The 15,508-nt window shown below is 35.2% G+C and overlaps 1 protein-coding gene across 1 annotated transcript; it reads right to left on the bottom strand.

The window, feature by feature from the left end:
- Window positions 1-6,043: 6,043 nt before the first annotated feature.
- Window positions 6,044-15,506, bottom strand: LOC130614795 (phospholipase A2 group XV-like). The gene is made up of 6 exons (XM_057436255.1): window positions 15,157-15,506; window positions 10,368-10,524; window positions 8,995-9,215; window positions 8,376-8,558; window positions 7,550-7,713; window positions 6,044-7,346 (listed from the first exon to the last, which is right to left on the bottom strand). The coding sequence occupies exons 1-6, from the start codon at window positions 15,236-15,238 to the stop codon at window positions 6,942-6,944; spliced, it is 1,212 nt and encodes a 403-aa protein (XP_057292238.1). The 5' UTR covers window positions 15,239-15,506; the 3' UTR covers window positions 6,044-6,941.
- Between the last annotated feature and the right edge of the window lie 2 nt (window positions 15,507-15,508).

Here is a 15,508-nt window from a genome sequence, read left to right as displayed (position 1 = left end):
CCCCTTGACAGTCCAACTTAATAAAAGTTTACTGTATACAAACTGTAACAGAAAATAAATTTGGAAAATTATTCGTATTTTATTTATCTTTTCGTGAATACACCTCATTACAAATGATGTCTTTACATTTTAATTGAACATGAAGTTTATTGTCAATTACACGATGCTCAATAACAGCAGCCACTGAGTTGTCCTCTTGAAACCTCATTTCTTGAATAATTGCTCGGCCACTTGTCTCAAAAATCTGACCAATTTCAGGCTTTCCTGACAAAGTTCCTTCTGGAATAAATTCGTGGGTGGTGCTCATTGGGTAAACAGATGTTTTTAATGATGAAATGGTCTTCTTTGTAAGGATAGACTTATCATCTGATAATTCATAAGCCAAATCGGCAGAAAGAGTTCCAATCATTTTTCTCAGAAACCATCTAGTCTGTCTGCATTGCAAAAACGAATCAAAATTATTATCACGGGATTCTAATTTCCATGTACCAACAATATCGTCCATAATGTATAAAAAAATACTAAAATGAGAAAAATACAACATTTAAGCAGTAAATTATGTTTTATAGGTAAGCTTGTGCAGATTTGTTAACAAGAGGGAAAAAATTAGGAAATCACGCATTAAACTGCTTTTTTCGGGTTAATTGAAAACATGGGGTACCCCAATTGGGGTAGATTTTGGGTAGTGGTTAGGGTAGCTATAATTTAGATATTCAAAGTTTATATTTTGTAAATATACATCTTTTCAATTTTACTCCAATACAACGGATCTTAGCTCGCTTAACATACTGAATTTAGCACCAATTTGTTAAAAAGAAGATCCGCTATTTTGAAGTTTTACATAATAATTTGCTGACCAGATGCCTTTGCTAAACTGACCCGCTGTATGAAATTGATGTGCCTGTCAATATGAATGTCTGTGTGTGTGTGCACTTGTGTCAATTTTCTTTTCCCTATTATTAATTTTGCCCTGTGGTTTGTATCATAATAATTTCCCTCCTTATTTTTTTTCTTTTTCTTTTTCGTTCTGTAACATGACCCTTTATTATACACTGCCCCTTTCACTCCCCCATACCATTCGCTGGCCTTTATGTTATTATAGCCTTGCTATGGGGTTGGTGTCCAATCATTGAATTATATTTCTTAAGCTATATACATGTGAAATTACCGCTAATAGAAACCATTCAGTTCAAATCTAATGGGATGGTATCCCATGTTTTAATTAAGCAGCTTTTTCCACCTATGGAGCCCCCATGCACTTGTAAGTTTTTGCCGTGACCCTCCTCACTTGCATGTATACTCATACATACTCTTAAATTCCTTCCCCTTTGGACTTTAAAAATTGAGTTAAAGAGGTCTAAAAAGTGAAAATCCAGATTCATAAAGAAGGGAGTTGACAATTTCATAGAAAGATTTCAAGTATTCAAGAAAATCTGTTTTCCTTATATCAGTAGAGGTTAATAATGTGACTATTATTAGTAAAGTTATTGCATTGCATTGATAACTTTGATGCTAAATAACTCAGAAACTGGGTGAAACAACTGATGCTATCTCCTGCATGGTTAACTATCTGAGAAAAAACTGTTTAATGTTCAAACTTTTACTTACTGTGTTTCTGCAGCAACAGGCAGTCCCTTATTTACCATGAATTGTCAGCATTTTTCGTAATGCTATATCTCTATGGTATTGTAGAATTCAAAAATAAACTTTAATTCTCAAAAAGTCTGGAATATCTAATAAAGGTGGTGTGCAGCATTCGAAACGAGCAAAAAAGTAGATAGACACAAGTTTGTGGAAATTAGAAATAGACTTGCTTCTGTTATCAAATCAGCAAAAAAATCCTTTCCCCCAACTGCATTAAGCTCAAAATGACCAGCTGATGTTTGGAAAGTCTTAAGGAAAATTTTGAAACATCCTCTTCTATGAATGACATCAAGGACATCGATGTTTTAAATAATCACTTTACTACCACTGCAAAACGACTTTTAAATAAATCACCGAAACACAAGGATGAGATAATGGAAACAGTTAAAGCTTTCAACTTCAGTGAGGAAAGTTTTCATTTTCACGAAGTTAAATACAGTGAAGTTGTTAACGTATTACGCTTATTGAGAAACGACTGTTCTACTGGTGATGAAATACCGATATGGCTCATAAAACCTGTGATAAAGCATCTTGCATCTTCCTAAGCAATGGAAAATTGGTGCCGTAGATTAGTGGTTATAGCTCTCGTACTCTGTGCGGGAGACCGGGGTTCGATTCCTCTTGACGGCGATTCAACATGGGCGAGTGAATGTTACCATAGCCCCGGGTTAACCCAAGCCATGTGAGGGAAATTGGGAAGATGGCACACTGTGTGGGCCGTTGGATGTTGCCGGGAGTTGTCTAGTAGAGCGCGGGCTCTAATTGGGTCTGCGTAGCTTAAAATGAGCATTAAATACTCTAGGACTCTCCATCTACCCAAGGCCCCTCCTGGAAATAATAGACAGGGTATATCCCTCGATATTTGTGAGGCTAGCCATGTAAAATATGCACATCTATCTATCTATCTTGGTAGAGTGGTTCCTATACCGAAGGTTGATCAACCAATGTCTTACTACGATTTCAGACCAATTACAAGTTCTTCAGTATGCAGACGACACCACGCTCTACGCGCATTCCAAAGTGGTCCATATAAATGAATGTATTGATAACGTTAGGAGAGATCTTCAGAACTTACAGAGTTGGTAACATTTGCATCTAAATTGTGCAGATGGTAGCCAAAACATCCTTTTTTGCTTTCTGGGAGGAATGGGTGAAATAAAGTGCCGCTGGTACATGTGCTAGCTCACCAGGAAACCATTTTTACATGTTAGTTACTTGTTGGTTATAAAAATAAAAAAATAAAAATTAATAAAAGAAAACCACACCATGCCAAACAAGCATGTTTCACTTCTTGTTTTGAATATATTTTAGGATATTGGAAAAATAAGACCCGGACCCATAGATACGGACCGGAATTTACAGGGGTGGGGGACAAGGAGACACGGAGAAACTGCCAAATAAAAAATAAACTTTTGAAGAATCTAACCCCGAAGGAAACCCCTGTACAATTTTTCAGATTCCTTATTAATGTTTTCTTATCGTGAGGATAATTGCAGAATTATTTTTTTTTCTTCACGGAAATTTAAACACATCACTTTCGTTTGCTTTAGAGAAGTTTCCAATTTTTACAAGCGCCTGTAGAATATTTCACTTGTGTGAAGGTAAGAAATATTGTGTTCTTATCTCCAAAATCTCTACTTTTGCGCACCCATAAACCAGGTAGAGAACGTGTAGTATTCGCGAGTGGCATACTTTAGCGCATCAGCACAACGAGATAATGCCCGAGATAATCCACGAAAGTCTCAGAATTAGGGACAATAATCGTGCCGACGTCAGCAACAACTAGTATGTTTCAAGAGTTTAGATTTAATCAAATAAATCAAGATCTTTACTCCACTGTGAACATGGACAAGTAAACATTGACAAGTTCAAGATGCGTGATTCCAAGCAATCAATGTGATCACTTGTGGTGACTAAATTGAAAATTAACCGTTCTGAATTTCAATATGTTTTGTCCATGACAGTGGTTTTTACTAGTGAATTTTCTTTTGACACAATGTTACCATGCAACAGGTAGCCCCTATACTACATTTTACATGTTTCATCTCTATAGTATTGTAGAACCTAAAAAAAAACTTTAATTCTCAAAGTTAAGCCTGAATAATAAATATTTTCGGCATTGTGAATTGAAGAAAATTTGATGAGTTTTTTTATTTTACTACAGTTAAACCTCCTTATAGCGGACATCTTTTGTAGCGGACACCTCTCTACAACGGACACTTTTCTTGGGAACGGATGAAACGACGGTCAAACTCTCATAACAAAACCTCCATGTAGCGGACACTTCTTAGCGGACACCTCTGCATAATGGACATTCAAGGTCCCGATTGACATTGCCCCCTGGAAGTGACCTCTCTACAGCGGACAGGCTTAAGAATGGGTCATACGAAACAAATTTTGCATTCTTCAATTTTTTGTATGTTATCTTTCAGCATAGCTTTCAGCCAGTTTATGGCTTTTTCAGGGCCAATAAAACGAAAATTTGCAGGGATTTCCAAAAAGATCAAGTATGGTGCATTACTTCTCAAACAACAAGGCTTGGATGAGAACTGAAATAATGGAAGATGTATGAGACTTCTTGATCGTACAGTTCAGTTAGAAGGTAGAAAGATTATTCTCTTTCTTGATAACGCACCTTGCCACCCTGAAACACTCCAAAATAAATGAAAGAACGTAAAGCTGATCTTTCTGCGAAAGTGTACCACATCTAGCTTACAACCATTTGATGCCGCATAATTAGAGCGTTGAAATGTAAATATCGGAAAATGCTAATGAAGTATGTAGTGTCGCGAATTGACGAAGGTAAGAACGCCTCAGAAAGAATACGAGACGTCAATATTGCAAAAGCAATTCATTTGGTTACAAGTAGCTTGGAAAGATGTGTCTGCAGAGGTCATACTACATTGCTTCTAAAAGTGTGGGTTTAAAGAATCAGAAATTAACTGCATTTTAGAGGATACCAAATGATAAAGAATTTGAGAGGCTTTTTACTCGGCTGCGTAAAGACAATGACATCACTGTCGAAGACTTTATTAGCTATGATGATGATCTGGCGACATTGATCGGTCAAATAAATAATTTCTCATCAAAACAAATCATTTTTCTTCAAAGAAAGGATGAAGCTGTGTTTGGAATAATCATTTGTGGTCATTTTTACATTTTATGTACAATATTTATAGTATCCTTCACATAGTCATCCATTGAAAATTCAGTCATTTCTTCAGCTGTAAGACAATATTGAAAACGTAACCCATCCTTTTCAGGTGTTGGGAATATAAAAATAATGCCTAGCAATACAGAACCTGCTTGGTAAGATGAGCTTACTTTCCCAATTCCAAAATCACCATCATAAAAGGGTGTTGTGCAAGAGACGAAAACAACAGATCATTGGCAATATATTTACAGATGGCATAACACCCAGAAGAGATTCTCGATTTTGAAACCAATTCATCAGATCAACCACATAATTTTTTGACATGACATCAAATTTTTTCGTAACAGCAAACATATTTCTTTTACAGACATATTCACAATATCATTTACTGGCAATCTCTTGCATAGGTAAGGAACACAATTTCCAATGTATCCCTCTGGAAGGCCGAATCATTTTCAACAATTGTGATCATTGTTGTTTCACATTTTTTTTGGACTCTAGCAGCTACTGTAGCTTTCCATATAATGACAGTTAAAATATCTTTTTTAGATAAGTACATGTTCTCGGGAAGATGTTCAGAAAAACTTTTCTTTCAGGACTCTAACTTTGCAAAAAAAGTGAACAACTCGTATTTAGACATTTTACTCAAAAAGGCATTTAAGGAGGAGGGCCAGACAAAGGTTACCAAATTACTGCGTAGTTTTGTCTTAGTAAGATAATTTTGCGGGTTTTAGCTGTTTACCAGTAAGGTTGCAAAATTTTCTCCACAACTTTCTTTCTGTGTAGGTAAGAGATTTTGTAGGAACATATTTTGGTTATCATTTTGGAAAAGCTTTTTCTAAATCGGTTTTCTGAAAGTACAAACAAGACGCCCGCATAGTTAAAGGTGTAGAAACGGAATAGAAAATACAGAAAATCTGAAAAAGAACTTGAGCAATGATTATGTACAATACGATATCATCCACTATTAGTCAAGAATATTTTTTCACACACTTTTAAATACCAACTATCATAATAATTATTAATAATTATTAATATCAACTTAATTAATTATTAATTATTAATATCAACTTTGTTGATCAACAGACATAAAAAATGAGAGAGTTGGCATCTCGTTCAGAAAAACTGTCAGGAGATTTTAGATGTACGAAGAGAATAACAAGATTGCATGTGCTTTGTTTTCATCATTTCTCCCTTAAAGTACTACGCGAATTCGCTCGCCCAAGATTTTTGATAACAAAAATGTATGATGTAGTGATATATTGCTTTTAAAAATAGATACCTAAAAAATACACTTAACATTAGAAAACGAACAAAAATTTGATTTACATTGTAAAAACATTAATACGACTGCTGTTTTGGTCGCAACTAGTGGAAAAACCAACCTTCGCATCTAACCTTAATGGTGAATATGACCCAACTTTCAGCTTAGTCTCCATTAGAAGCAAAATCGTTGTTCAGCTGACTGTACGAATTTGTGGTAAGGTTTGTTGTACAACAAAACGACAAAAAATATCATAACACAAATGTTGATGAAGATTGAAGTTCTAGAATACGTCATAGATGGCTTGCAATCGTGTCTCTTAAACATTTCAAACATGTCAATAAAATTTACAAGTAACGTTAACTTAAATCATTTTGTTGCTCTGTGCACATATTGGTGCATTTCGTTCAACATTTAGACGAGATGTCAACCCAGCGCTCACGCGATCACGTCTCTAAGTATGCAAAATTTAACAAGAATGAGGTTAGTACAGGCGTAAAATTCTGAATCTTGTTTCATCAAAATTTGTGATAATTGTGTTGCTGTATATAAATATATTTTGTACATTTAAATATTAACTACGACGAACTGTTGTAGGCTAACGCGCGGGACTGGTGATAAAAACGTTTGGTTATCTCGAGATTTGCGAGTCATGTATGCGGATTTCAGAAAGACTTGGAAGTTGTACTTGCGCGAATATTTAAAAACTTGACTGAGAAAAATATTCAAAAAACGTGTATATATTTATATTTACAACTTACGTATAATATTTTTATCTTATATATTTCATATAACTCTACATAAAAAACTCAAATATTGAAAATACTATTTTGTAACCACTGGGTTGAATGAAGGTCCAGCCGTCATCTCACTATTCGTTCAATCAGCAGATCGTAAGGCTTGAACAACTGCACGAATCAATCTTGCGTCTCCCAAAATAGCATTGTGCTCTCCATCACTAAACTCTTCGTGAACTATCGGCTGCTTTTGTTTATCTTGCCACTTAAGACAGGCTTTTAGGCTTCGAGTTGTCACAGTACCATCTCCGCCCACATAATCAATATCAGGGGCATAGTCTGGAAAATGTCCGTCGGGATAGCTCAATACACCCGGAGTTTTCACAGAATTTCCGTGAAAGCAAAACATTTTTATGTTGGGAGGTTGATCAGACCAAGCTCTTGGTACGGCACGTAATATTTTTTGGGCGAGAGGGTAACCCATGTCTTCAAACAAGTTATCATAATCGTTCACCGTGTATGATCTGTTCGCAGTTTTAACCAAAACCTCAAAAAAAAAGAAAACTTCCCTACATCGTTGCATACATTTTAACATTTCTTTGAACTTGATTCCGTTGCATACATTTAGTATCTATGTATACAACATCTTAAAATTAGTAAAGCGAAAATTTTTTCTTCAGACTTCAACAAAATGAAAAAAAAATTCTTCCTAAAAACAACACGTTGCAAATCCCTTTCCTCTCTCCTTACCTCATCGTGTTTCCAAAACTCGCGATCAGGAAGGATGAACGCAAGACTACTGAACGTTCTTTGAAATTTACGAAGAATCTTAGGTTTATCAAGGACGCTGGGAATACCAAATCCATCGCCAGATATGTAAGCTAAGATTGCTTTCACTGCACCAGTGTAAACACCTAAAAATTAATTGAATAAACGAACGAACGAACGAACGAACGAACGAACGAACGAACGAACGAACGAACGAACGAACGAACGAACGAACGAACGAACGAACGAACGAACGAACGAACGAACGAACGAACGAACGAACGAACGAACGAACGAACGAACGAACGGAACGAACGGAACGGAACGAACGAACAAACGTGATTGGCGGTTGATATCTTAAGCGAGAAGGTTTCAGTGCTTTTTTTAATAAAATTAATCCGAAAATATACAACGCATTTTAAAAATTATTTTGACTAAAATTATTATTGAAAGATCAATGATAAACCTAGAACCATATTCGTTTAATTGCAGACAGATCATTAACCGGAACAACTTTTGGATTGGTTAGACATGTAAAAAAGGAATGATTTCAAAGGGATGAATAATATTTTGACATTTTGAAATTATTTCTTTCTTAAATATGTCCGTAATACGCAAACAACGTGGAAGTGTTTTTCCAACTCATAATGTCCACATAATTTTAACTGCATATTTTCTTAACATCCTTAGCACTTCTGACATAGTGTACACCCGCAATTTAAATATTCCTGTCAAAAATTTTTGTTTCATTGACAAGTGTAGGGTTATTACATCACGTGACTATTAAACCAGAACCTAAGTATTCTACCTGAAATTGTGGTCCATGCTTTCAAGTAAGTGTCCTTCCAATCTTGTGTCTGGTTGTTTAAAAAATATAACGAATATGGCGTTCCCATGCTGTGAGAAAGTAACATGACTTTCTTGTTTCCATTCGAGTGGTACGTATCTTCTATGAGTGCTTTTAACCGAACAAAGTAGTCACCGGCAGACTCTATAAAAACGGAAAAGAAAATGTTGGTTTTATGTGATGACTTAACCTTTTCTGGAATAAAAAAACATGTAAAGAACGTATGTTATGCATAATTTCCATGATTCCTATTCTTTATCATACCATTCTAATACTTCAAAATCACAAAACTAAATCCCGCCACACAATGATAATATAAGTTGTTATTTACGTTAATATTATTTATTTTTTATTATTTATTAAAAAAGCTTTTTACTCTTCAATAGACTGTTTCGTAGGTTGTTTGTTACCCAGTTTAAGGCTTAGTTAACTTTTAAAATTATCAGACTGGCAAGTTGTTCAGGATTTAACCCAAATTTCAACTTTTAGCGACTTAGCGACTAATAAAAAAGACATGTACTAGAATCACGAGCAACACTAAAAATAGTTACAAATTAAGAAGCATAAAAGTTGTATAAACCTGGATCATAACGAAAATCGTAAGGAGCGGAGCGAAGATCTTTTCCACGTGTGTAACCAAGCAATCGATGCAGAGTGTCAATCAGAGGGTAGAAATAAACACCAGCAACATGACTGGCTGGATCCAACCACTCAATCCCACTTGTTCCACCAAATCCTGGATTCCTAGTATACACACCAGGTGTATTCTCCATTTTACCAGAAATAGGACTGGGCACCAACCTGGGGAAAAACAATATGAGGCTCCAATTAGCAACAACATACAAGCGTTTTTATTTTTAGCTTTTAAGATTTGTTTTGACGGGTGGTAGGTAGTGAGTTTAAGGCATTGTGATGCAGTGAAATGCGTACACAAAACCTCAATTACCTTGCTTTTACAAACATAAATTTGAATTTAGTGTACATTTAGTCATTACTGACAAAATACATTTTGTTGGTATTCGCTTTGTCAACAGAATTCTCTCCTTATCTACTTGAATACCAGAGCAACCTATAGAGTCATAGAACAAATGTATATTAAAATTAGTTATTTATAGCATCAGAGGATCTATCGAAATCTTAAATCCTAAAAATCTAACGTAATTTTTTCTTCATTTAGCATTGTGCAAGCCTTAAAAACCTTTTCTGCCCTTAGCTGATCATTGAAGACCACTGATGACCATCAACAAACTTGAAAATGGCGATTTTTTACTCACATCCAAAACAAGTGTTTCATACATGCATCGCAATATAGGAAGCATAGCAATACTTTGAAAAATATGTCAATATTGGTTAGTTACACAGTAATAATAAGCAGCTTCTTGAGTAGACAATCTGCACTGTGTTGGAGAAGAACATTACTCAGGCTAGAGGACAGGTCTTTTGAAAAATTCAGAAATTAATAAAAAAAAATATTTGTATATTGTATAATGTTGCTGTCATAGTTTTTGCATTTCTAAAATTTAAGTAAATAATTCCTTTCTTTGTCAGTAAGTTATTGTACAACTTTTTTTTGTATTTTTTTAAACTTTCTGTGTTTACTTGACATTGACCAGTTTGTCATTTTGTTCATCATGAACAGCCTTTCTATCATTACATATTATGTCATGGCATGGCAAATGTGGGGGAGCAGTGAAAATTTTTTTTATTATCCAACAGAAACCATATGAATAACAGGATGCTAAAAATTGTATAATTTTATGAAATGTATAAGAAACACATGCAGTTCTTTGTTTATTATTTCATTGTATTTTAGTGTTTACTTACATAACTTTTATTAAAAATTGAGACTAAGGTTGACTTTATTTACCCTTGTATATATATTATACCTTTGTATGACGCAGATTATAACCTCTCACAAATATGACAATCTGAAAGCGACAGAAAATAACATACTTTAAATTATCTACCCAACATTCAGAAAACCATGGAATTAATTCTTCAATATTTAACCACAGCGTGAACCAATTTTCGTATCTTTTATAACACCAGTAATGTTCCGTTGCATTCTTCTCAAGTTTTGCTTGTATTTGACTTCCACCAATTCCAGGAACTATAAAAAAATCCAAAATATAAGACGCGTAAATGAATTGTATACATATTTCATAGGAAAAATTATATTTAGATCCCTTTACCTTTAATATTATATATACTGGTAGGTACATTTTTCTCTGTCTTATATTCATTTACACAATCGTTTTATTGCCTGGATAAAGTCTTTTTTTAAATATAGCATAATGGTTGGAAATATGGCTTGACATACCATATATATTTCAGGCCATTCCTTGAGACGAGTGCGATGGCACGCGCACTCGCCCGCACACTCGCAAAAAGATTTACGAGTCCTTTTTTTTGCACTGGTGAATTTTTTCTTTTTCTAAAATATTATAGAGCGATGAAAAAGGCTATTATGCTGATTACATAACATTCATTTCTTTGTGATTGATTTGTTTAAAAAGTATAGAGAACATTAAAGTCGCCCCCTTTCCTTCATGCTGACACTCTTATGCTCGGCATAACACTGAGACTCGAACGAAAGACGGAAGACCATTTGGAACTATTCCACAAGTCAGTCCGACCTTCATCGTCACAGAGAATACTGCGAGAAGAGTGTGCACCCATGCAAGTTAAATAAAACCAGAACATGGGAGAGCTTAGGTGTCCTGTACCTTAATACAGCTTTCAGATGAATGTTTTCGTGATGTATAATACCAAAGAAAAAACATGTTGAATAAAGTTTAAAAAATCTTCTTAAAAGGAGAAGGAGAAATCAATAATGTTTAGAAATATATCTAATGCCAAAAACATATAGCAAATCTGCCAACACACGATCGCACTTGTGGTTAATACGTTTTACAATCAAAATTCATCTCTATACAGCAATAACCTAACGTTGCAGTAAACAAAAAATAGTTAAGTGTGAATCACACTTGCAAATATTCACATCGCACTTGTAAATTTAGCTTACAAGTGCGATTTTTCACACACAATAGCACTCGTAATTTTTTTAGTGGGTGCTTTTTGTAGCTCTGGCATAGTTTTATTCAAGAAATGGCCTGATATTTGTGAAAAAAATTCTCTTGTTTCAGTGTGTCTCCAGGTGAATCTTCAATGATTATTATTGTCAAACCTACATGACATAAGTCCCATATGTACATAATTTTAATTGACAGTTTGTCTATGAAGTTATTTAAGACTTTAATAAGAGAAAGTTGACAACACCTCCACCTATACTAAAGATGAGAAAATTATTGAATTAAGAAACTTTGTATATGTCCATGCCTACACTGTTAAAAAAGTTTAATACTGTGTAACTTTGCAAGGTATTTTAATCATATAGATGGTAATACTTGAAACGAAATATCTTTAGAACCTAATAAGATTTTTAAAACAAATTTAAACTATAGATAAACAAATTTTATTCCTTTATAATATGCAAAAATATTATATTTAATGCAGGGATCCTTTAATTGCCTGTCAAAGATGAAATTTACAAGTATTCACAGATTATAACATGCATATACCGTCCACATTGTGTGAATGTCTAAATTGTGTGATTTCGCCTTTCTGTCTAACTTTCTCTGTTCACTTGGAATAATGCGTGGCTATGACATGATATATATTTAACCTTAAGTCTAGGATCTACCACTACTACCAATTTCAATTGAATCTTTTATAATTCACAGAACAGACAGCCAAATGCCTGTACATTATCCATTTCAAGTTTGGCTCTGTAAACAACCAGTGAGAGCTAAAGATTCCCCACCAGCTCTCCCTATTCTATTATTAAAGCTGTGTAGGGTTAGTAAAACTAACAACACTTCTTTTGTTTTTATGGGATGCCACTCTGGTCAACCAATGTGGAGTATCATTGCCTCGTCACCACATAGCGTTCGTCACAGCAACCATTGTTAAAGACACAGTTAGCAGAGTTCAGCTTATGACTTATGGTTGGAACTGGCTTATCTCTCACGTATCAACAAAGATGGAGACACTTGCTCTTGCTCACGGTTCAATGAACAACCATTTGGCTAAAAATTTTGTCATGGTTTTGGTCCAGCAGTGAGAGCAATAGTCCTGTCCAAATTTTTGGCTGACTTAAGAATCCCGCTTCCTAAGTCAGCCAAAAATTTGGACAGATACAAAAAAGATGCTAGGATTTTCTGAGGAGAGATCTTTTCCTGTGAATCTCTTCTCACAGCAAACATCATTTGACGTTTTAAACTAAGTGCCTTCTGATTTATTTAAATTAATTTGAAGTCCTAAGAATGCCCCTGTATAACGAAATGCACTGATAATTACTTTGTTTACCTAGGGTTAACAATTTTTTTCTCTCACACAAATACCGGAGTCGAAAGAGCTTACCCCTTAAAATGTAAACAACCAAATCATCCATAATAATTCATCTATATAATAATATGGAGCTTCTGTCTGTGACTTTTGCAAGTGAATAAAATTTCTTTGATAAAGTCTATAAAACATCTCCTATTAATTTGTTCTGTAAATTAGATGGAGCTAAATGAACATTTAGCTCATGTTAATTGTGGTGACTGCAGTGCTGTCTAGGTCGCCTTGTACTTGCTAATGTTCTTAGGATCACATATAAGGAAACTTTACTTGAAACAATACTGGTCAATACAGGATAGGAGACTTGCCTCGTCTACTAGCTTTAAGATGCCTCGCTAATTGGGACAGGCCTACAAATACCTGTACATTGTCCATTTCAAGTTTGGCTCTGCAAACAACCGGTTAGAGCTGAAGATTCACATCCACCCTCCCTTTACTATTCATAATGCTGTGTAGGGTTTGCCAAACTAACAACATTTTTTTTTTGTTTTTATGTGATGTTACTCTGGTCAACCAATACAGAGTATCATTGCCTCATCACCACATAGCGTTTATCACCGCAACCATTGTTAAAGACAGAGTTAGCCGAGTTCAGTATATGACTGGTTTAAACTGGCTTATCCCTCACGCATCAACAAAGATGGAGACACTTGCTCTAGCTGCACGGTTTCCTTGAACAACTATTTGGCTAAAACTGCTGTCAGCAGTTTAGTTCTGCCTAATTACACATTGCGCGTTTTAACTGATGGGGATGTCGGCCTTCCTAAGTCAGCCAAAAATTTGGACAGATACACGTGTGTGGACTGTTGATTATATCATTACTTGATATTATTACTGTATGCTATTATTAATTTATATATTATTATTATTTATATTGAAGAATAGAAGAGAATAATGAGATGTGGGTAAGTAATGCCGTGGGAGACATTCACAATTGCAGTGCAGCCAAGATGTACATGTCATTGTGAGTGTGTCATACCATTAAAGTGCATTATGACGAAGGGAATAATGAGATATGCCGTGGTAGACATTCAAGCTTGTTGTACCATTGAAGTGCATAATGCTGTGGGAGACATTCAAGCTTGTCGTTTCATTGAAGTGCATTATGATGAAATGATAATGAAATGCCGTGGTAGACATTCGAGCTTGTCGTACCATTGAAGTGCATATGATGAGATTAATGCTGGGGGGGACATTCAAGCTTGTCCTACCATTGAAGGGCATTATGATGAAATTCTGTGGGGGACACTCACAATGGAGTGCTGCCTAGATTACATGTCATTGTGAGTGGGTCATACCATTTAAGTGCATGTGATGGGGTTAGTACTGTTTTTGTACCTGCACATGTATCTGTCCTGTCTGTTATTGTCTAATCTTAATGCCTGGCATCCCAATCCATGCCCCAAATATACAATTGCGTTCCAATGCGAAGGATGTTGTATAAATTTATTTCATAATACAATGTTCTCCACTATTATGATGTGTTTTTACTGAGGAATCCGTTAGAGCAATATTGACTTCAAAGGAAGGTATATTAAGATTAGTGAAGCCATTGCATTGCACTTTTAAATTTAAGGCTAAATAACTAGGAAACGGGTTGAAATAACTGACGTCATCTCTTGCGTCTGGGACCATTTTGGGTAAGTTTCCCAAACCTGGGTCCCCGCATCTGTTTTGGAATGGACGGGTTGATGACGTCATCAAAAAACCTTTAAACCTTGATATCTCTGCAACCGTTTGTCAAAAGTACATAACCCTATATATTTCCTTTATCAGCTTTTTAAGATCTATACGATGAAGTCAAGAGGCATACACATTTCTGAAAAAATAAATAAATGACAGTTGTTTTTCTGTTATCCTGCCTAAGTGGATTTTTCCACAGGCCTTATCGATTAGTGATGTATTAATAACCCTATAATAACTGTTTATGAGGGCAATACCGGAGAATATTGACCGTCGCCAAAGTATTGCCAAGCTTGCGAGGACAATACTTGACAGAGGTTGCTATAGTAGTAGGAAATACTGTGGAATATTGCCTGCTATGACATAAGTTCTAACTAATCACATCGCTCGATTTTCGTAAATATCAATGCCGCCCTTTTACTCAGGTAACGACTAAATATCATACCCCTGCCTGGGGTATATGAACTTTCAAGAGGTACTACCCTCTTTATTTTAATGTAGTATTATGGTGAAAAGCCAGAAAATAGCATGTCGTTAACGTGGTGGGAAGGGGGTCGCAAGTTTAACATCCATTCTAAACTGTTAACTGAGACAGAATCGCATTGCCAACGACCCTTTCTAGTACCATACAATGACAAAAAAAAATTAGACTTACCAATAACAATCGGTGTCAGACAAACAGAATATGCAAATAATGATGCAAAAATAAATATATTAAATGCTGTTAGCAACACCATGAGGGTTATTTCTTTGTAGCCCAGTGAAGTAAGTTGTAAGTGCGATGATTAGCTAGCTGACTGAAATATTATTAAAGTCACTCTTTTTAAGATAACGTTAAAATTGTAAATTTTATTTGCAGCACGACAGTGTTTAGACTAAGCTTATATATCCTATACCCAGTTGTCAAAAAGCTTTAACACCACACCATACTTTGAACACTGACACTTACAACACTGGTCAATTCAGATTGGTTTGTTGGGTTCTGTTCCAAAAGGTTTTGTTAGCTG

This window comes from Hydractinia symbiolongicarpus, chromosome 11 (assembly GCF_029227915.1).
Source record: "Hydractinia symbiolongicarpus strain clone_291-10 chromosome 11, HSymV2.1, whole genome shotgun sequence".
Lineage (NCBI taxonomy): Eukaryota > Metazoa > Cnidaria > Hydrozoa > Anthoathecata > Hydractiniidae > Hydractinia > Hydractinia symbiolongicarpus.
This window is presented reverse-complemented; position numbering and strand designations above follow the sequence as displayed.